This window comes from Plectrocnemia conspersa, unplaced genomic scaffold (assembly GCF_051122295.1).
Source record: "Plectrocnemia conspersa isolate PC_06_02 unplaced genomic scaffold, ASM5112229v1 ptg000014l, whole genome shotgun sequence".
NCBI classification, from domain to species: Eukaryota; Metazoa; Arthropoda; class Insecta; order Trichoptera; family Polycentropodidae; genus Plectrocnemia; species Plectrocnemia conspersa.
This window is the reverse complement of record NW_028277178.1, coordinates 23,989,515-24,014,059: the sequence shown is the minus strand read 5'-3', so window position 1 is coordinate 24,014,059 and position 24,545 is coordinate 23,989,515. Positions and strand designations below refer to the sequence as shown.

Sequence of the window (24,545 nt, the reverse complement as noted above, 5' to 3'; positions counted from 1 at the left end):
TTTTCAAGAGTCACACAATACATAATATTTAAAGAGATATCAAAATCTATTTTATATCCAGATGTTGTGTCTGCAGATACTCTCAATTTGGAGATTTTCAGGTGGCTGAATCTTAAATATATAGAAAATAATTATGAAGAAGAATGAATTTCAATCAAGATTTGAGAAAAAAATTGTAAATAATTGTAAATAATCCATTATCAAATATAAATTAAAATAATGCAGAAGAAGAAATAACGAGAACTTGGAATAACATTACAGAAATATTTAAAATTATATTAGCAATTTTCCTTTCTACATGAATTTTATAAAATGTAGTGGAATATAAAAATAAATTGCTCGATGAATCCAGTTTGGTATGCATATAACTAAATGTGACGACATATGAACCAAATACAAAGCATTTGTTGTCAAATGTTCAGCAGCAAAAATCTAATTGATAAATAACTGATATGTACATTTTTGGCACGCGCACATAAAAAGGTTTGCCCTTCCTGTAACTATAATATAGTTACTACTTCATGCAGTGCCATATATGGCCTAATATATTTTTATCAACAAAATTTTAAATAATATCCAAATATTTTTATTATTTTTAGCGAAAAAAATAATAAAAATAATAGTAAGGAGTTGAACATTTTCATTTTAGTTTCATTAAATGTCAATAGATGTCTTTAAATTTCAACATAGTGAACTATGCAATTGGTGGTAAACATGGATAGTCTCGTGTTAGTGGATTATTTTTTTATAAATATTTTAATATTCAATAAAGTGCATTGTTCTAGAGTGGTAGTAAGTCGATAAAACTAGGTCTATGGCCGACAATCACTTTTCCGCAACGTGATTATACGACAAAATATCGATGTTTATGGGCAAAGTCACGCAAGCAGTCTAGCGCTTTTATAGAAAGTGGATGAGCTTTGAAAGCTTCGTTTGATTACTCTATTTTTTTATTTTTATACATACAAGCAAATTATTGAAAGCGTTATTAACGCATACATCAATTTTCAAGACAGTATCTAATACCGGCTATCTTGTATCGAGTTCTTGCTAACATTATAAGTAGAATTTCTTTTGTCAATTTATATAAACCTCGATTACTTTTGCCCATCCCGCTTTTACGGAACGAGTATATACTTACCTGTGTTATAGATCGAAGCAGAGACTACACCTTTATTTTTATAAGGTGGCATACAAAAGACGTTTAGTGCCGTTTTTGCCCAGCGACGCCTTAAATTGACACTAAAACCTGACGCGCTAACTTCCTTCGGCTATAACCCGTCTAAATGGAAAGGTGGTAAAAGTACTTGGGGAAATAAACAAATTGGGGAAACGATCCATTAAGCGTACTATATTCGTGCGTGTATCGTTTATTGGATAAAATATATCAAGACTGATGATCAATTTTTCACAAACTATAGACATCTGTTGGCGAAAATTGCAACGAATTATATTTCATAAAATATTTCCAAGAGTGGTTAATACGATATTATTACAATGATGATGGTGATGGAGGCAATATAACTCCAATACGTATAAATGGATTAAGAAGGTCACACCTAAACGATTTCCCATATACACAAAGTGCCCTTTCAGATATCAATAAAGCTATCGTGCGTATCGACAATAATAATGACATTAATAACAAAAAGCGCCACAAAGTGTTATTATAAACGGTTAAATTGTGAAAAATCAATCTAATGATTGGATTGCTGTGGCGTCATTTCGATAGGATCATAATTTATATTAATATGTAAAAATAGATTATTTTTTTCTAGCATCTATTGGAGTATTTATATTGGAATATATTTAGTAGTTAGCGATAACTGAGTATATAAAACGCATTAGCGGTCAGTGGGCGCGATTCGGAAACTTGCGCAAGAATATTTTTACGCGTCCGAAAATCGTGCAATTTTCTATGTAGCCCATATTTATACGAACTTTTATTATTACGTTCCATCTGCGGAAGCCACATGGCTAGACTGAAATACTCCTTAAAATATACTCAATGATTCTGATGTGAAAAAGTGCAGAAAAGCGCCTCGCGCTTTTATGCCGATAATTTTTTGAAGTATGGAGAATGCGAAAACAAGCCCATACCATAAAATAAGTGACTCCTAAACAAAGAGCTTGCATTTATACGTGATTTTGCATATTGCAATGTGACAAAACTGGAAATATCATTAGCTGACGCTATTTCTGTATCATTCGAACTTACTATAAAATTTAAACACTTAAACGCCAGCGACTCACCGGTGAATCATTTATTGATTTTTTTACAAATTAATTTTTTAAAACACGGTAACGAATTATTTACATTTTTTTTAAGTATTAAAGAGTATTATATTCATTCATCAGTAAACCAATTATTTTACATTTATTTTTAGAAAAAGGCACCGACCCGTTAAGAGAAAAAACAGGCGACTTACTAAAAAGGCGCTGGCGTTTAAAGGGTTAAAAAGTGAAAACGAAGTAAATAGATCAATAAGAAAAATAGAAGCATCCGCGGTAGATAAGGACTTAATTCGCAAAATTAGCTCAGGGGAAATTTATAGTGTTATTAAAAACTCCAAAAGTAAAAAAGTCCTGAAATAGATAAATTAGATAACACGTTGATTAAACACCTTCCTGGAATTTGCATTCATTACTTAACAAACATATTTAACGCCTGTCTATCTTTTAGGTATTTTCCAACCGTATGGAAAACCGCTAAAACTCATCCGATAAAAACCCGATAAGGATCCTATAAATCTGATTAGTTATCGCTACTGCCACTTAGTAAAATATTTGAAAAAAATAATCCTGATGCGTTCAAATGAATCTTTCGGAAATAAAATTATTAACGAATAGTTCCGGAAAAACACATAAGCCTAATAGTTTAACGGAGCACATATGCACTAATTTTAATATTAAAAAAGAACGTGATTTTTAATGTTAGATATAGACAAAGCTTTCGACACAGTATAGCATGACGATTTAATTAATAAATTATATAAAAACATACTCCATGAATATCTGTTACGCTCAATACGCGCATATTTGAAAAGTAGAAGCTATGTTGTTTCACTACAAAATTCCAGCTGGAATTCCTCAGGGAAGATTATTCGGGCCGTTCCTCTTTATTTTTTCTACGAATGATATCCCAAAAATAAAAAAAATAAATAAATTTAACTAGTGCTTACGGTGTTAAGCCAATCGCAAATACATTACTAACATCTGTTGAAATCTTAAATAAATATTTTGAGAGGTGGAAAATTAAAATAACAATTAATTTTACAAAACTTAGACAAACTTTGCCACCACCTCTCCTAAATGAAGATGGCAATAACGTTAAAAGGAAAACAAGCGTTAAATAACTGGGCTTACTCTAAGCATAAATTTAATAAACATATTTTGCAACTTCGCTCTAAAGGACTTGCCGCCATTGCGGCTCTTCGACCGATATTAAATAGAAAAGCGCGCTAACTATCAAAAATAAAATTTTAATCTATCAACAATTAATTAGGCCATTTTAACACATGGAGTAACATCAATATGTTTTTATAAATTACAAGTTATTCAAAACAAAGCTATAAAAATAATATATTATACACTTTTAAACAATTGTATATTAATCTTAAAATATTAACAATTAAAGAACACTGCCATTTTCATACCAGAAAATATTATAAAAATATCTCGTGAAACCACACTAATTGGAGATTATGATAAAAACAACATTTAATTTTAATACAAGCACAAATTGCTTTAAAGGCTAAAGACAACATACTAATAATTCCAGTTCTTAAATGAAATGAAACGTAATCAAATAATTTATTGAGTTTTTTTTATTTTTTTCCTGTATTTTTTTTTTTTTGTAAATTATAACCACAAACGTTTTGTTTTATATTCTTATTTTTTTTTATCAAATTTAGCTAATTGTAAATATGAAAATGGTTATAAACTGTAACATGTATATTATAAATAATAAGTATTTATATTATTGAAATAAACGCATTTAAAAAAAAGAGCTTTCTAACTGGCCTCGAAATTCCATAAATCTTAAAAATTTGCAGAAATTGATTGAACCGAGCATTTGATTGATGTGTGAAACAAGAGCGAAGCAAGCAAAACAATCTGGATAAAATGTATATTTATAAACATTTTTTCCGGATCTCATTAAAGCAAAAAATTATGTCAGCGCCGAGATTGGCAGGTGATTAATTTCAGCCAACAGGTCTTTCGTCTATACTGATACTTCAAAAGCAGACTTATTTCTAGAATATGAATCAGCGGCTGCAGGCTTTCGAGCACAGGATGATGAGGAACATCATCGTGTCAACTTACGAGGATGCACCGGTACAACGAGTTGTATCAGGAGCATGAAGTCGTAAAATATATTACAATACAACGGACATCTTTTGAGCACTCGATATCCAAGAAACGATTAACATTTTACAAACTTGGAGCATGATGAATTTTAATGAAATCAATGTAGATACATTAAAAAAACACGAATACGAATACACATTTTTGTGCAAACTATTGAAAATAGAACGATTCGCATGCTTTTCTAGTGACGATATTTGACATTTCAAACAGACTTTGGAAAGACGTCATGCGACCTTAATACAAAATGGATGACCATTCTTCAGTGCCATCTCTCCACATCGGGAAGACGGTCCGCGACGATGACAAGTTTTATGATCAGTGACAGTGGTTGACTCACGTGCTCGGAATTGCATCCCGATTGACTGGACTCCTTCCGCGATGTCCAGAAGTGTTACAACGCCCACAATTAAATTGTAGATATGGAATGGAGGCTCGGAATAGATTTCTATTTATTGCCAAACGACCAGTGCGCTCGGAAGTGCTCTATTATCGGATTCATATTAATCGTAAGAATCACACTATTAAAATCACATCGTCTCACTCGTCGTAATAATTCCCCAGAAGACGAGTTGTAATATATTTTCATAATATTTTGCACAGAAATTAAGCAAACGCTAAGTCTTCCAGATTTATTTTATTATAGTAGTTACACGCAAAATGAAATAAAACGTTAGGAATCACTGATATTCCTCATTCACAGGAGACTATTAATCATAGAGAGGTGCTAAATGATTTTAATGTTATTTTAATGACGTGTGGACATCTTGTATATCAACGCTAGCATAATTTATGATGATTTAAAAATACATAAAACAGTGTATTTTTATTGCCTTTTATCGAAAAAAAATATATAAATTATCGTATATGAAATATTTTAAATACAGAAAAAAAGACAATACTTTTCTTTAATTAATACTCAAAATTTTAAATGATGCAAAAGCATGTACCAGCTTTTGATCTTTATTTTGAGCGTGCTCATGCATTGGTGCTTTTATTAATAGTACAATATAATATATTTGCGCCAGTTTCTCAAAGAATTATCATATTTTATAAAATAAAAAAATATGTTATGAGTGATAGGATAATTTTAAATGTTACTACAGTCACATATATTTTCTAAAATGTGTAATGATTCTGTGCATATGTAGAGACAAATGTTCCAAGAAGAAAATATATCTAAATGAAAATAACCAGCAGAATAACTCGTTGTCATGATTATTTTGATATTTTGTGTAATCGACTTGAATTATATTTTAGGAAAATGTCGTACTGATGTTTTAGGAGGAGCTTATATATATAATTTTTTCTGTTTATAAATACAATTTTAGCCAATCGTTACAAAAAATAATAATTGCTTGAGCGTTCATTTGACATTTAAAGCAGACTCTATTTTAAAGCAATATTTGTTTAAGTCTTACAATACATCCGGTTTGATAAAATTAATCTCTATTATAACATAAATATTTATAAGATAGAGAATTTATTTTAATTAAATAAAGAATGCTTTTCATTTATATGTATTGTTTGTTCGTTTTTCATGGAAAATGTTTAGTAAACTTTCATAAGCATCCGATATCCTGTTTGCTTTTAACATTTAGTTTATCGTTCTGTACAACTAACAATCATTATTTAAGTTTGAGTAACGAACGTAAATGTATATTTGCTTATGTGAGATCATCAATGGACTCACGTGGGTCAATTATTAATTTTACAATTTGGAATCATTGTGTCGGTTATATGGAGCGTATCATCACGGTCGGCGGGTTCTCCGGCTATAGATCTGATATAATTCCTTAGCGAATTTTTGACCCTCGACCTGGCGAAAATCTCGGCTTCTTTTGACTCGAAAGGTTTTAGGATTTATTGCTTTTTTGGAGTGGTGTGCCTATTCCCCTCAATCGGTGCGTGTCTAATGGACGCGACGCGCCTAATGAATCGACTAAAAGCACTACTCTGTCATCAGATAAATAGGTTTAATGCCGAAATGAACCGATACCGACCAAGGTGAGCCGCAGTTCCCAATATTCAGAAACGAATCGTGTCCGAAACGAATTTTTCAATCGGAGACGCTTCTATTGAATATTAATGCAACATCGGTGGTTTACCATCACGAATATTTTCCAACTCTTATCACGTTTACGAGGTAGTCGAAAATGCCCTGAACGTTAAGTGGGCACATTAATTTGAATAACGTAAATAAATACATTACGAAATCCGTTGAAGTAATGTCATTTTATGCATACAAATATTGAGTGCCGACTTAAGAGAACTGTGGGATCCAAATTCTGTGCTTATTCTTTGGAAACAATCTAAAATGATTCACGTTATCTCAGGATAATGCATTAATTAAATTATGGTGCAATTTAACTTTTAAAAAATATTTGAGAATGTTTTTTGGATCAAAGACAAATTTTTATGAAAGTTTTTTAAAAGTCGATTTGACCATTTATTTTAAATACTAACAAATGATTAAAACACTTTTCAAATAAACAAAAGCCGTTATTATAGTATAACCTACAGAAGAAAGGTCAATCATAATTGCGTTTACGTTGTCTTTCTAGAAACACAATAATCAATATGGTTATCAAATTACGGAATAGCTACTCTATTCAGTTAATCTGAAAAGTTTCATTATGGAGGTAAGTCAGCTATTATATTTTCATTATATAATCGCGTTAAGCTTATTAAAAATATGATCACTTTTACTCAAACTATAAAAAAAGCGTAAAAATGGACAATATTACTGGACGTTATTTTAGCACATTTTGCGTTCGGCCGTGGAATTAAACAATACTGTCTTGATTAAAATTCAATGGCGGCGCGTGACATTGATTAATTAGATCGATGGGTCACGGATAATTTGGCGAAATATTCTTCCGCCGTATAGTCAACGGTAGAAAATGTAGTTTCTTTGTTTATTAGGGGCGGTGGGATGAAGGACGGCAAGAGATCCGATTGCGTTCGGTCGTTATCATCAATCAGACATTACCACTTGGAATCGGAAAACGATGACATGTCATACTATATTACACGCGGTAGTGACGAACGAGATCGCGTGTCGCCGTTCGAAGTATCAGGTATTTTATCCAATAACGTTTGGCTGTTTGCATTATGCGTTAACGATCAAAAATTGCTTTTGCTTTGTATGCTTAAACACACTTTAATATACCTAGATTTTCAGTATGCTTTAGGAAAGATTCGTTTTTAAACTAACGACGTGTGTTATGAAATGCACAAAAGTGATTTCCGTTCACAAAAAATGATATAATTGTTCTGAATAGATCTGTGGGGGTTTTAGCGTAATTTCTCTATAGAAAGTTGTACATAGAAATCTCAGTATAGCGAAGCTCACGTTACAGAAAAAAATCGTTATATTGAATGTAAGGAAGATAACATATTTTAATTTTATTTTTAATTACCATATTATTACAGCATCAAAATAACCTTTTACAAATTTACCATTTTTAAGGATAGTGTAACATAATACAATTTGTTAAAAAATTGTGTCAAGTTGTAACATCATTCTTAAATTAATATTTCGTTATACTGAGATCCGTAATAAAAACATCTAGTATGAAAGTTTTCGGGGGCAAATTGAAGATTCGTTATACTGGGAATTGCGTTATTTCGGTATTCGTTACAAAGAGATTTCACTATTATCATAGTTGCTTTGTCAAACAAAATCAATTGTGAAATATTAATTTCGGAACACCCAAGACTTTGAAGAGCGACTGAGCTCACAATAGCCACACAGACTTTCGAAAGTCATTATTGTTAATTACCGTAACAAAAACTAAGCCGGACTTTTATATATTTATTTAATAAAATAACACCATCGTGACGGTTTGCAATACCGGTAATACCGGTATTGGGGCAAAAATTGCCCTTCGGTACTACCGGTATTATAAAATGAAATACCGTTAATGTACTATCGGTATTTCTTTGAGGCTTAGAATTATGAAAACGACGATGTCCATCTTGCTTGAAAACAGAAGCGAATAAAATGATGCTCATTGTAGGGGATTAACCTAAGTAGTTTTAACGGGATAGATCAAAGTAGAATAATATTATCGTTTCTAGTTTCAGAGGGCCGAAATATCGGTTTACCATACACATGTGAACAATTCCAACGCCCGATATTTCGGCACAACTTTTTAAAATGTGATTTAACTATGTGCACGACATGTCAACATAAAAGGAATACATTTGCTTTTTTTCAAGCAAGTCTAACGTTACCTAGGAGTTCCCAGTAATTTTGTTATGTATCAGAGAAATAACCGCGCTGCTGCGGCCTGCCGACCATTTTATTATAGGGATGGCTGGCGAAGTGAAAACAAAAGCAGATATTGCATACCCAATTTTTTTCTTACTATTTGTAAATTTTTATCTCTATTCAGTCATATTTTTATCCAAATAGTCCACGGAATATGCTATTGGTTTATATGTTTTATAATCCAAAGCTGGAAATTTTCAAGAATAAAATAATTGTCCACAGCTACCTTTAGTAATATGAAAAATATACACCTTTCTGTGATAACACAGTGAATCATAACCCAAAGGTTCTAATAAATAGGCGCTGGGGTAGAAGAAAGTATTGTAACCCAACTCACACATATGGATTATCTTGAATGAATATTTGACTTCGCAGGAGTTTCAAATTAAGAATCCTGCTTTAAGATTTCAACGGAATAATGTATTATAAAGGATAAGAATCACTGATGAAATATTATATTGAAACGCGTTCCTCAAAACCTGTTTTGAAATGTAGAGAAAATCTCAACTTTCTCTTGAACGTAATTCCGAGGTCTCTAGTAAAAATCTCTGTATCCAGTTCGTTTTCACATAATAAAGATTCAGAAAAGGACACGACATGGCACTTTCCAATGCCGAAATTGTCAGCAGCAATTTCCAAATCGGTCTAATAGGACAGTGAGTCGGAAATCGTTTGGACGCTTTTGAACATTTTCAATTCATCGTCATACAATAAATTAAATGCCCGTGTTTATTTTTTGTATTTAAGATAAACAATTAGCTTTGTCTCGTGCATCTAATATATATTTTAGCGAACCCGTAAGATATACACTTGTTTCATTAAATAGATTGTACAGATGAGGGATATTGGTATAAATTAGCCTTTTCTCCTGTATAAAATATTTTAAAATTACTCACCACTGATTCGAAGACATTAATATGCAATACGGAGAGCAATATCTGAACACGAGGAACCAGAGACCAGAGAGACTCGCCACTTTTACAACCTCACTTAACTACTCACGGCACCAAACGGCCGTTGATACTTCAAGCATTTGTTGCTAGGTTGCTAGGCCTTTGTTATGCTGTAGCATAACAAAGGCCTAGCAACCTGCCGGCGTATCGTAAAGACTAATGGCATTTAGTTAACCCTTTGAATAGTGAGTTAATTTTACGTATTTTTCCAAAATTATTTCTGTTGCTATTTATTTTTTATTATTTTATATTGCATTTACTGTAATTATAGAAAAAACAGTGATTTTCTATTATTAAAGATCGTTAATTTATTTTACATATTTTTGTATATATTGTTCGGCCTTTGTGGATTTTTTTTGTGTCAATTCAGAGGCTCTCAATACTTTACCTACATTTGTGCGCTCCATTTTATACATGCACATTTATAAAACAGTATTCTTTTACAGGTGTAAAATAATTAATTGAAACCCTTGTAATGATATCAAATGAATTAATTACATATAATTTAAAAACTTCTAAAATTCTAACATGCACTAATGTTCTATGCGTCTCTCAGGAATAACTTCACCCACATGATTATAAGAGAAAGACCTTCAACTTTTGCTTTAAAAATAGGTTTTTGTTTTCTTTTATTTAAAACGCGTTTTCTCGGTTTGTTTGTTAGTTGCTTTGAACTATCCATTTGCAAAATATAATTATAAAAGCACATTAACCCAATAATTCGTCACGCCAACGAGATGTTCCGCGTGCAAACTCACACCATGCCAGATGTAAAAGCGGCATACTTTATGTATTGCCATAAAGCTCAGGAGTTTCAGTCTATTAGAAAAGTTATGTCCTTAAATCAACAATTTTTGTATCCATTTGTCTCGTTTGTAGACAAACGCCAAAATTTTGATGGACAAGACAGCATATGCAAAGCAATGAGAACTATCGATTGGAGAAATAAATACACTTTCAAATCCAGTTTTTAAAAGTAAGTCTTTAATTTTATCTTTTATGAGAATTTTAATTAGACTCGCTCTTACTTGGGCCCTGGGAAAGCAGCATTTTTTCAGTATTAAAGCTCAGTAGTTTCAGTCTATTATTAATCTAGTCGGGATTCGCCTTTTAATACACTGCGCGGATTGAGACTAAGCCCGACCTCCTACCCAGGTTGTCGCAAGATATACTATCGGGTAAAACGGCGCGATAACTATTGATGTTCATCAGCATCACTAATCAAATTAAAGGGAGGGATTCCGTATTATCATTTTTATAATTATATATGCTCGCATGATATCAGTAAATACGCCCTCTCCACGCTCATTATTTTTAACTCACTCATCAATTGAAAAATATCAAATGTCAATGAAAATAAATTATCATAAGCTGACAGCTGATTTGTGCTGAGTTCGATTTGCCATAAATATACTTGCAAAGTTATTTGAAAAATCGTGTTTCAGTTCGTGAAACTTATCGTGCGCTGCATCCATTTTACCTTTAACATAAAAGTAATTTAAATAACCATGGGTCCTTTTCACAGCACGCACACTCTAATTGATAATACACATCCGCAGAGACGTCGTACAGTGCGCACCGAAGAAGTTGTTTCTGCTGTGGAGCGTAGTATTCAGGAGGACCCGAATGAGCGATTCGCCATCGTGTACAGCAATTGCAGCTGTGTGCATCCACTTAATGGACGATTTTGCGGAAAAATCTTGGTTTAAGATATTACAAGATCCAACTCACTTGATCATTGTGTGCGTCATATGATCGGAGAATGGGTCGAAAACGAGATTGCTCATGATCCTCATTTTCACTATAAAATTTTGTTCAGCGATGAGGCTCATTTTTTATTGAATGGCTACGTTAACAAGCAAAATTACCGCATTGCGATGCCGTTACATTCATAAAAAGTCACTGTTTGGTGAGCTTTATGGGCTGGTGGAATCATTAGTCCATATTTCTTCAAAAAATATGCTGCCCATAACTATAGAGAGTACTATAGATCGATGATTACTGACTTTTTCGTTCCTCAATTAAATGGCATTAATGTGGAAGAGCTTTAGTTTCAATAAAACGGCGCAACATGGCACACATCACGCGCCACAATCAATTTATTTAAGGAGACATTCGATGAGCGCATAATTTCGCGTAATGAAACTGTGAATTGGCCTTAATGATCGTGTGATTTATTTTCTGTGAGGATATGTGAAGGCGATAATCTACGCCGATAAACCAGAGACGATGGACGACTTGGAAGTCAACATGCGCCGCGTTATTTCCGATATACGGGCCCAGCTGCTCGAAAATTGTACTTCTAGATTGCGTTTTATTCGAACCAGCTGCTCCATGTGCCCAAAATCATATTTAAACACTAATGGCATAAAATTATCTTTCCAGTAAACCCGATACCATTTTATGTATTTTATTTCATTTTAAAGTCCTTTACCTCTAAAAAAACACCCTTTGTGTGTATTTTAAAATAAAAATTTATCCACAGCCATTTTAACAATGGCTGCGAGCTCTATTAAAAGTTGTATGTGCCGTCTATCGTCGTCGTTGATGGACTATTGTATTTATAATATATTAATAATTAAAATTAATTTAGTAAATATAATAAAGATAGTTACGAATATCAATAGCCCGTTTGTATAGTATGTAGTTATTCAATTTAACTATTCTTAAATCCACCTCTCACCTTAGTATATTATTATACTTTTAGATCACTCTTATCGCTCATCACTTCATTCTTGCAGAAGCAACACTTTCAATTAAATAATAACATTTTATATATTATGTATATTACCATAAACTTATTTCTTAAATATCTCAATATTTCAACATATTAGTTTAGTTTTGCATGATTTTAAAAAATAATAAAATGTGGAATTAAAATAATTGGAAACAATTTTTGTTATTGTTCCAATATAGATTCTGTATTCATGTATTCCTGTTGCTGTGATATAAAGTTCAAGCAACATTTGAATAACAATAAGTCAATAGTTTGACATTTAATAATAGACATTACTTCTCAAAAAATATCAATTATCACGCATGACAAAATCGTCGGCGTCTAGGAACGGTTCGATTACGTTCGCATAATGACGCCTTCTGTTTAACTAGCAAAATTCAATTAATTCAATCGTGTAATTGAATCAAAGAATTGCAGCATCCGCGGGACGTATCTTGTTACTCGGTCGCTAATTTCCGAACGTAGAAATATTTTTGCGAATATTGTGTTTGATCAAATGGTGGACGGGTGGACCACCTATGCAAATCCAAAGCATTTTTCATTCCAATCGAATGTTTCACATTTTAATTTTATTATTTATGTTGCGGTTAATTACAATTTAAGTTAAGAAGATTTTATATTCAATTAATCAAAGGACATGTTACAATCTTTTACGGTTTGTTTTGTGATCTTTGTAATTGGCGACCTCGCGTCGACGGTTGGGTTGGGTTAATTGGAACAATGCGTGCATAATGGGTCAGTGGAAAAGGTGTGTAAAATCCAGGGACGAAATTACATGTTCCATTATAAAACGTGGTCCGCTTTTAAAGAATTATTAATGGCCGTCTTTATAAAATTATTAATTAAAAACGATTAACAGTTTTTGGATATGATGCGAAGTTATTGATGATCGCACAATTCATTTCAATCAAGAAAATTAATTAAAAGTTAAAATTAGTTTTTAGCCTTGTAGTATACAATCGTGTTTGTTTTATGAAGATCCTATATTTCGACATTAATAGGTAGATTACTTAAGAACTACACGAATTTTCGATTACTTCTTTCTGTCTGTCACAAGAACTGTAGCAACATGACATTTGCACATGTCATTGTAGCTGATATTTTTTAGTCAAAAGGTCTATTTTAAGCTTGATATTAAAATAAGCTTGTTATAGCAGGATAATTTTTTTTGTAAAAATTTGAATAAATCCTGGACGAAGCTAGGTAATTATTTTAGTATTTATATTTATATAGTATATTTAGGATATAACGATATTTATGGACACGTAGTATAATTTTTACATGAAACTTCATTTCATGCGATTCATAAAAACATCCGTCAAGAGACACGCCAAACACGCGTCTGAAGTCCCGCTAGCTGTACCCACGAACCTAGCAGTTGTTTAGAAGAACGCCGCATTCTTACTACCGCCTTTAACGTTGGTATACGGTTTACGCACTCGTCAGTGTATATTACGCGGTACAAAACCGCATTATACACATTTTACTCCATTACTAGGACTATAATTTCGCTCCAAGAACTATACAGACCTCTTTATCTTTACTTTTTTTGTTTCGCTTTTTTTATTATTTTTTTAAACATTCTCTAGCTGCTTACATTCTTCTTTAGGAATACAATTTTAATGTTTACAATAGTTTAATGTCGATAGAATTAAAACTATGGTAGTTATCATGTCAACAATTTCAAGTTTGCTTGCTAGCCTTATCCACAATATTGAAACAAAATCTCTGCTATTAAAAAAGCGTAACTTTGCAAATAATATTCTTAGAAAAAAATTAAAACACATTAAAATTGAAAAAAATTTTTTTTTTATATTTGTTGGTTACTTATGTAAGTAGGATTTTGAGGACACGATTTATAACTGACGTAGTTTTAAAAATATCGTCATTAAACTTATCCTAATAAATCATGTAGATATCTCAAGCCAAATTGTTTTTAATATATATTAAAAAAACAAAATATATAGATTTTTACACACATTTATATATAGAAATCTACATCATTCTTGCGGTCTTTACCGGACCGCTTTTTTTTTTATAGATTATACTATTAATCTGTACTTTTAAAATTTGTAACAAACGATCTATTAAAGATATTGTCATTAAACTTATCTTAAAAATGTGTGTTTGTTAACCATCTTTTTTTAAAATTATTAATTTTTCTTAGCTTTTTAGTAATCAATATAAAAACATAAAAAATAGAAATTAAAGTAAAAAATATATGTAATTTTAGTATTTATGTAGGATATAACGAAATTTGACATTATAACTACCATAGTTTTAATTCTATAGACATTAAACTATTGTAAACATTAAAATAGTAGTCTTAAAGAAGAATGTAAGCAGCTAGAGAATGCTTAAAAAAATAATAAAAAAAGTAAAGGGCCAAAAATTTTTTTTAATAGATATTAAAATAATAAAATAAAAATATTTTTACACACTTTTATATGCAGAAATCGATATAATTCTTGCGGTCTGATTTTTTATAAATTATACTATTTATCTGTATTTTTAGTATTTGTAACAAAAATATGGTCAAAGATTTGAGACCATAATTGCAGCAAAAGGAAGCATTACCATATATTGATTTCACTGAGTCTTTGTGTTCACAATATCAAGGATTTTACGCAATTTTTTATATGTAAAACTATCTAGTAATAATACTTATTATAGATATATAAATTACTTCAACGAATACACCATATTTTATTATTCCATATGAAAGTAATTAACGATAAACATATCTATATATTTACTTTTATTATATGGATTTGCGTAAAAGTGAACGTTTTGATTTATGATGTTTGAGATATTTAGTGTGGATTGTGAAATGTATAAAAAAAACATATGGATATGATATGATATATTCTGTGCATTAATATTTGACAATGCAACTGTAATTAATTCCAAAATTACAGCTCAATAATTATGTAATTAATTAAAAAAAAAATTTTTTAGATAATACATATACTAATAATAAATAATATTTAAAAAATATTTATAATAATCACATTGTATTAATATTGTGAAATATTGTAAGAGAAATGTATTTTAAATAAAGATAAAATATGTTTATATAATATTATTTAATGAGCTTTAATGTTCAAATGAGATAATTAATTACTACTAGAATATAGACGTAAACTTGAAATTACAAATTACCCTTAAATTGAAAATATCATATTTCATTTCAATAATGCATTCCTCATATTTTTATGGGTAATATACAATTATGACTTACATAATTCTTTCGAAGATTCATAGAGCTTAATAACATATTTCTCATCTTGAAATCATAGTTAATAATAAAAAAGCGATGAACTACAGAATTCTTATTTAACATTGAAAGAAATAGGTTTTGTAACAGCACTTTTTTAATAGTTATTAAATTAACTGTAGACTATTTTATAAAATAGGCATCACAATGCAGCTCAAGAATTTTCTATTAAATATACTATATATATTGTAGCTTATAATAATATAGTCCCTTTGGTCATAAGATACATAATATCCATTATAACATACATCATAATTAAAATATTATGTATATTACCAATTTATGTATGTACATATTTTATGCAAAAGTAGTTCCTACTAAACGGTATTATCGATGAATAGGGTGATTCATATAATAGCGTATAATGTTGAGTTAGATACATATATATTGAATTATAATAAAAATAAACATTGCGGGTGAATCTGATTTGCTTAGGTGAAATAATTGCGTTAGTGATATTTCAAACGGACAGATTGGGGGAAAAGGGATTGGCGGAAACATTCCGTTGCGGAAAAAGGGTGGTGAAATCGCTGAAAAAGGTTATCCAAAAAGGAAATAGCTTCCGCCGGGGGAGGCCTAAATGTGATGCTGGCATTTAAAAGCAACAAGATATATAATATAAAAACATCAGTCGGCGTATTGACCCGAATTGGCGGTGTAAAAGGTCAACCGGAGAAATCACGTGTTTTTATAATAATTGCTCGAATTGCAAATCAGCGGTGATTATTATTACGATATAATATAATTATACTCAATATACATACATATATATATAATATAAAAATAAATTTTAATACATATGATCAAGTTTTTTATACATTTGAAAAGTTTTGAAACTCATAATTTTTTTAAAGTAACTTAATAAATATGTTATTGGTATTATTATATTATTATTAGCTAATGTTACTGTTTAATATATTAGATTAAAAAAACTTACAGGCTATCGCCAGAGCAGAGAACAAACCGGCGCCCCTCATGGCGTCGCTTGAGAACTGACGTCGATCTTCACTTGCCTGAAGTTAAGCCAAAATAGTGTGCTGTTTGATTCTGACACGACACGACTAAATGTGTACGCAAGCGTACTTTACTGTCAAACTTGTTTAGTTGGACGTATAAACTTATGGTAAGTAATTTATATGTTTTGATTTTTTATGCAATGCTTAAAACTGATCTACATGTGTATGTATTTTATGCATTCACACATTTATAATCTTACATAATTATTGATACAGTCTGTTATAGTACAAAGAGCTGTGTACTATTTCAGAGGAAGTGTGCAAATACCGTTTAAGCAATTTATGCGAAATTGATTTGATTCGAGGTAAACGTGCTTGGGTTATATTTAGTAATTTTGTTGTAGCAGGCAGTAAATTATATTAATGAGATCATCATCGAAGTACTTTATCGGTATTAAAAGGTGATATCAAGTCAAAATAAAATTCTTACAGTCCTAATAAAGATCATGAGCTTTAATACACGATTCTCCGTTATTTTAAAAGCAATATAATATAGTTATCATCAAGGACAGCATTCCCCCCCCCCTTGAAGTTGGCCATTAAAAATCATGTCATTAAATGAAATACTATGAATCTTTATGAAATCAAAATAAAAGTCGACTACTGAAATAATATAAAAATTTAATAAAAATATTTAAAAACATTACTATGAAAAAAATATGAATATAATTTATTTTTAAATAAGCGATCCCTCCCTATAACATTTTTAAATGACGTCTATGATTCTAAACTAGAAATTCTTGGGTTATCCCTCAGGGAAAAATAAAAAAAAAACAGTCTCGAATCTATCCAGATAATATTTTTTAAAATGTGTCATTTCAGTGAAATCATATCAAAATACGTTCTCCTCGTTAGATATATATTTTTACCAGTGAAAATATAATTTATCTGGCAGGTGCTAGTAAAATTATATAATTTCAACGTTTTCATACGTAGTAATATAATATATAGATACATTTACATACATATCATTATTTATTTACATGCGATGTACAAATATTACAGTAAATGTGTATTTTCTAGTGAAGTTGTATTTTCACTAGTGAAGATTACTATCTTACATATCGATTTGAAGTCGGTACGATTGGAGTTGTTAGCATCTAATGAGGATGCGTAATCCAGGTTTCCTAATTATCTGTTCGGTGGAGACACTGACTCTTGTTTCTGTTAGTAAGATCAACGGTTCTGCACGGTGCTTGGGACCCAGGACTTGGGGCCCAGGACATTTATCACTTGGTGGAAATATTGATATTTTTAAGGTACATTGTCATTAATAGTTATTATTCTCCAATTTTCGATTCAAGACAACATGCCTAATGTTGACATTACTTTCTTTACTATCATCATTGGAAGATGAAAAATCAAACATGAAATCCTCCCCATCACTATCATTACAAAACATATTATCATTACAATCACTATATTCAGCGATAGCACTGTTTTTTTTACAATACAATTTAAAAAAAATATTTCACAATAAAATTTAAAAAAATGAAAAAATAAGTAATTAAAACAAAATTATTAATCACTATAGTCTTACTTAGACACAAATTATGTACACCCGAGACTGGCGAAAATCCAATAGGCAATAAAAACGTCACCGACGCGTGTCTACCGAAGGACGATCGCCAACCATTGCCTTCGGAGAAATCTACAGCACATCTGCATTTAAATTTAGTCATAAAAAAACTCCGACTTAACGCAATAAATGAGCTCTCCCCGGCTTGATTCAAGTAAAAATGATATTTTTTTGATAAGATATGCTTCTTGAAACTCTTTTCGCCATTCAAAACATGCACAGGAAATACCCAAAAATCAACGTTATATTTCATTAATTAAAATGGTGCGCCTGACGCACCTTACGAGTAATATAGAGCCAAGCGATGGTGCGTCTCACGCACCTTACGAACAGAAAGGGTTAATAGACGTCCATTCGAATACGCAATATCAGGAACCAGGGGGCAGGTGGACGCATCCCTGCCCCTTGAATTTGCATAAAAATGCGCGTCATATAATGAAATATTATGATTTATAAAAAAATTATATAAATACAACCACTGATTCCAGAAATTCTAAAACATGCTGCAAATATGTTTTTAACTATGTTCCATATCGGAATACATTTTCACCACTAGACATATATTTTTATCAGTAAAACTATAGTTTATCTGGCAGGAGCTAGTAAAAATGTATGATTTCAACTTTTACATACTTATCATTATTTATTTATAATACATGCAATGTAAAAATGTTACAGTGAGTGTGTATTTTTCAGTGAACTAACATATATTTTCACTAGTGAAGATCAAATACATTTTCACCAGTAAATATTTATACTAGCGAAAATACATATAATTTAACTAATTGCGCTAATGAAATTATATTCTACTCTAAAATGTCTATGAAACTCAATTTCTGTTCAAATCCAGACCTAACCTAAACGAATTAACGAAACACAAATTTCATAAGGTTAAGTACAAAATCAAACTAAGCCAACTCATCTCTCAGGGGGAAATAAGCGGAAGAATAAGTACAGACAGACATCGCGTCTCATATATTGCTCCATAGTTTTAAAAATACGGTGGCTTACCGATATTAATATGGACTTCTAATATAAGAGAGCTGATCAAAGTATATTCAAACCGAATTTTCCCACTGCGACGGCGCCGACACGATTTTATTGCTTTTGTCGTGAATTTTTGTCTTCTGAGAACTGATAATTGTTTTTTGCGCTCTCCTATTGGTCAAAATTCGGTTTAGATGTGTTTTATTCGATTCTCAATCGTAATATTGTTATAAAAAGTCTTAATACAAACGCTTGATAATCGAGCGTTTTCACCGCGATGGCACGATTTTATTGCTTTTGATCTGGACTGGAAATTTACTATATGGCAACACTGAGCAGCAAAGAAAACACGACTAATTATCTGATAAATATTATGACTAGATTTTTTTAATAATTTTTAATGCCTAACATTTCGCATAAAATATGATTTCAGAATATATGTCGCAACAGTGGCTAATTTTTATATTTTGTGTAGCATAGAAGGGGTTAACTTGTACCCATTATTATATTACAATGCCATTTTTGTCATGAGGCCCGGAATCATAGTTTTGCCAAGGCTCTAGTTGTACCTAAAACTGTTAGTGAAAGATTAGATAATCGATAAAGTGAGACTTCTATGACGTTGAAATCTATAAACTTGTACCCAAGCTCAGCGATGCACATTTAAAATTAAATTAACTATTATAAATGATGATTATGTTTCATTATAGTTAATCTTTTCAGGTGTTCATTTGTTCTGTGGTCTGGTGAATTTAAAATGCATAAAAAGTGTACACGTTACTCGTACATAGCATACATTACTGTAAATTTATCGTGTTTTACTATGCCAATGAAACTATGCAGTTGATATTTTTTTTAAAGTATACATTTTCATGATAATTTACTATTTTACGTTAATGTAAATTGGTGCACGATTCGTTCCATATTTTTTTAATTGATTGTATCAAGTACTTATGATGTGCATTCAAGCTATCAAAGCAATATTTTGACACATGAATAGAGTTGTTTTAATGCAAGTCACCATAATTTCGATTGTCTACTCTGTGAATTATATCGGAAACGTGGGCGGTTAATATAATGGCCACAAATAATCGGATATATTTGTCGATGTTTCAAACTTGTATATGATAATGATAATGCATTTATGGGACACGCATCTTTGTTATAAATTCGATTGGATGTTTTATGAACGCAATCCAGATTTTGTTGACTGGACAGTATCGCTACAAATAAAATTATATTTGAATTTATTAGCCACTTGTGTATCGTGGCGACCGAAAGATGAAGCGTTAGCTATCAATTAAAATGGAGTGAATATTTCTTAATTTTACATCCATCGCGGGTGAATCGCTTCAAAGAAAAGGAAACGATGTTATGTTCGAGTATCACGCGACTGCTGAACAATATATGGGTTTAGCGGCAATCACGTAAGTAAACAAAAAGAGGTCACCCAGCCGTTGAAGTGCACTCTGGCGATTGAATAACGCTGATAAAGGATTTATGTGGATTATAGGTAATAATAATTAGGCTTTTATTTTTTATTTTACCACTCGTCTGATGCGTAGAAAAAATGAGCTTCACAATCGATACCTTTCACGATTGATAAACTCGGAAGATTTTGGGTTCGACGGTTTGGCCCACGGCCAGCGGGTGCGTTGGTCAAGTTCGCATTTTGTTATGGCAGATTGCGATGTTGCATGTCAAATCAGACTGATCAAGGTCTTCCCCAATGCGAAAGCTTAATTTGGTTTGCGTAGTCGGGGCTAAATAATATCACTAATAGCATAGGACATGATTAAAACCTTTCTTGTTTCTTCTAGGTTGTATATATTTATTATTGTCGGGACCATCCATAATAGTTGCGAAAAATTAGACGCAAAACTTGCTAAAAGCGTCTCATACGATTCTTTATTATTTGCATAAACAAACGATTGCGTATCCAAGCGACTTCAATTAATGCCTGCATTACACTCTCTGGAAGTTGGCCAAGGTTGGCCAAGGACGGAGAATATAGTGGGTTACTTCGGTCGAGTTCGGTTCTGCCCGCTCTATCTCTCGGAAGTTGTCCGAAGTTACCGAGCTTCGAGCGCTTCCGAACATTGTCGGCATTATTTTCCGAGTCAAAGAGACCGAAGTCGGAGCTGCTCTTTCGAGCGCGAGCGGTGAGATACTTTCCCTTTCGCTCTCTCGCGTGCTAAGTGACGAGAGTGAGAGATAATGATATGGTTCTTCGCAAACTAAAATAGAACGAGTAACTCGGTTCAATTTCAGTATGCACGTAGGTGTCCTATGATCAACACGCATGACGAGCGCTGCATCGTGGTCACGTGGTCAATTTATAATAGCACATGCTTATCGGGGACTTCAACAGACTCTTACTAATATCTTTGAATATTTTAGGGCACCAAAAGGGATTAATTATATTTTTGATAGTATATTCTTGTAACAGATATCGTTATTATATTTTTTTCATATAAAATTAAATAATTAGTGGTACTTGATTTTGGTAAAAAAAATCGTTTCCAATATCCTTATGTATTTTCCTAGATCGGTTTATATAAATGTCACACCATAACGAATTCTTATTTAGAATCGATGGCGACAAATTCTAGGATAGTCACAGATGTGGTGTTCGTATTCTGAATTATCATTTTTATGCCTTATGGCATTTTGCAAAAACCGACAAAGATTTTGCGTAAATTACATATTTACGACCGAAAAGTTTTCACTGATATTGTATTGGTGAGTGCCCACACAAACTTTTATAATTATCAGTAGCGTAATTTTAATAATATGACAATTTAAAAATTGCGATTATTTGGCACATTTTTCGATCGCGCGCAAATATGCAAGCTGTACGTGACAGCAGCCGCCGTGCGGACGTCGTTCACGGTCGCCGTCCGGACGGCATATGAAATTTGTGGCAGTGTGGCCGCTACTCTGAAGTCGGCGACCTCGGCCGACTTCAGTTAAACTTCGGTTCGGACAACTTCCAGAGTTTGTAGTGCAAGTATAACAGTTTCTAAAGGACTTGCATAAAAACCTGGACATAAAGAAATGTACTTAAACGGTCAGTGGCAAATGCGAAGGAATTCGGTGCATATATCCGCCAAATGACAAAATTGTTAAATTTTGCAATTGTAAATCTACCATTACGCAGTGGTGCTTGTTAATTAACAACAAAAAGTTTGGTACCGTCCCAAATAATTGAGATTGCTAAGATGACTGAGAACATCACCCAAATTTTCATGGGTAAATAAATCGAAATACTGCCATTCTGAATCACTACTTTCACATTTGACACAGAACTAACACTTCAAAATTCAGCAGAATCGATTGAGACGACCCTTAAAAGACCAATAGTCCAGTCAAATAAGGCGAAATAAAGGCTAAACCTCGGAATGAAAGATACCAAGCTGAAACTTTGCACAGACCTTCGTTTTAATGTTCTAAGGACAGGGTGAAAAGTCTCATGAAATATCGTGTCTGCTAATCAAGATATCAAAGGTCAAAGGTCACAAAATTTGTTTTTTTGCAAATATCTCGCGTTTTATGCGTTGCACGTCATTAGATGCTTCACAAAACTTGTAAAGCATAAAATTATCTACAAGTTTAGTTATAATATTTGTTTTGTATCATTAACCGTTTTTGAGATATAGCGCGAAGAGTGGGAGGCGTACATCCGTTTATAGAATCCAGCGAGTATTTCTACCTGCTTAACTTGGTATAAGCTTTGAAAAAGTAAACAATCGTGAAAAAAGTGGTCTCGGCAAGTCGTTTGAACCATAATTTTATTACTTTCTTCATTGTATTATTAGGAATTAAAAATGAAATATTGCTCGACAAGAAATTTGTGCGAAAAAATTGAAAGAGTTGAGAGATGTCCTTACGGAGTATGTACCAGATGATAAGAAGATCATTTCCAAATTAAGAGAAAAATATTTAACTGATATTATAGTTATAACGAAGATTGGATCATTCCCTATTTTTTCTTTTCGCGATGCTCAAGCTTAAGTTTTATCCTTAGCTTGGTATAAAAATAAAAAAGGCACTTCGGAAGAAGAACACTTGCGCGTAGTGGAAGCTGCTGCGGCGATTATTAGAGACGATATTCGACCTTCTGTTGTTGAGACCAAGTCTTATCCGCCCCCGAGTAAAATATTAATGAAGAAATTCCGAAAACTTTATTACATTTTCTGCAAGAAGTTATTATAAAGAACAGAAAAGGAAAGACGGGGCATTTTAAAACGAAATACACAGCTATAAGTCATGCTATAATGACTTCCATAAGAAAACGGTCATTTTCTTCGCAGTTATCGCAGGCCAATCTGTATTTCTTCATAGAAAAAATACAGATAGGCCAAACATCCAAAAAGACTTTTGGATGTTTTGTCAAGTTTAGGTTTTTTCGCTTCATATAGTGATACTGTAAAATGTTAAATTTCAGCTGTTTATCACCCACAGCCTCGTAATCAACCATCATAGTCAAGTGCCTTAGTACAGTATGCAGCAGATAATGCAGAAAAATATTTATACTCTTGATGGCTATAATACTGTTCATATAATGGGAATGATAAAAATAATAACTCCAAAATCTGAAGTTATATCTGATGACCGCATAAAGAAATTTACAACAAAATCAAGTGCAAAGGAGTTAGCAGCACTATCACATATACCCCTTATAGTGTATGAAAATCATGTCGTATCCGGATTGAGCAATAGATTCAAGTTCAAAATTTTAATGATGTAGAAGAACTAACCGAACAAATATTTAATGTAGTTGATTTGTTGTGGATGTACGGAAAGTGGAAAAATATCTCACCGTTGCCAGGGTGGAATGGATTTATTGAACAACTTACAAAAAACAATGAGAACTTTGTAACTTCTCGGATTCTGTTTCTTACTTTTATTCTTCATCCTGTGAGTAATATGGAGACAATTTACACTACATTACAGTGTGCTATAAACACTGCCAAGAAACATGAACAAAGAACATGCTTAATAACTTTTGATCAGCCGTTGTACATAAAAGCACGTGAAATCGTAGCAGCTTCAGATGCTAGCTCAGACTTGTCCAGAGTAGTTGTGAAACTAGGAGGCTTTCATATGCTTATGTCTTTTATTGGATGCATAGGGTATATAATGAATGGAAGCGGAATCAAGAAAGCTCTCAGTACAATTTATGCATCGAATTCTGTCGACAAAATGTTGGATGGTCCCGCTTTTGCAAGAAGTATCAGAGGCCATACGTATTACTTTTTGCATTATCGATGATGATTTTTGAAGATATGGAGATTGAAAGTTATAATGCTTTAGATGGGTTCATTTAGCAGATAACAATTTGCGATGTTT

General features: G+C 32.0%; 1 protein-coding gene across 4 annotated transcripts in view; it reads right to left on the bottom strand.

The window, feature by feature from the left end:
* LOC148226570 (xaa-Pro aminopeptidase 1) overlaps positions 1–16,605 on the bottom strand; it is a 43,791-nt gene extending 27,186 nt beyond the window's left edge. For 2 of the 4 annotated variants that reach the window (XM_088203977.1, XM_088203971.1), the window contains exon 1: positions 16,549–16,605. Coding sequence is in view for 1 of the 4 variants with exons in the window: in XM_088203971.1 (XP_088060097.1) it covers positions 16,549–16,588 (40 nt within the window). In the remaining 3 variants the exon portion in view is untranslated. Of the gene's footprint in view, positions 1–9,540; positions 9,720–16,548 lie in introns of those variants that run through there. The other 2 variants (XM_088203973.1, XM_088203976.1) reach the window with 2 other exon arrangements.
* Positions 16,606–24,545: the final 7,940 nt, after the last annotated feature.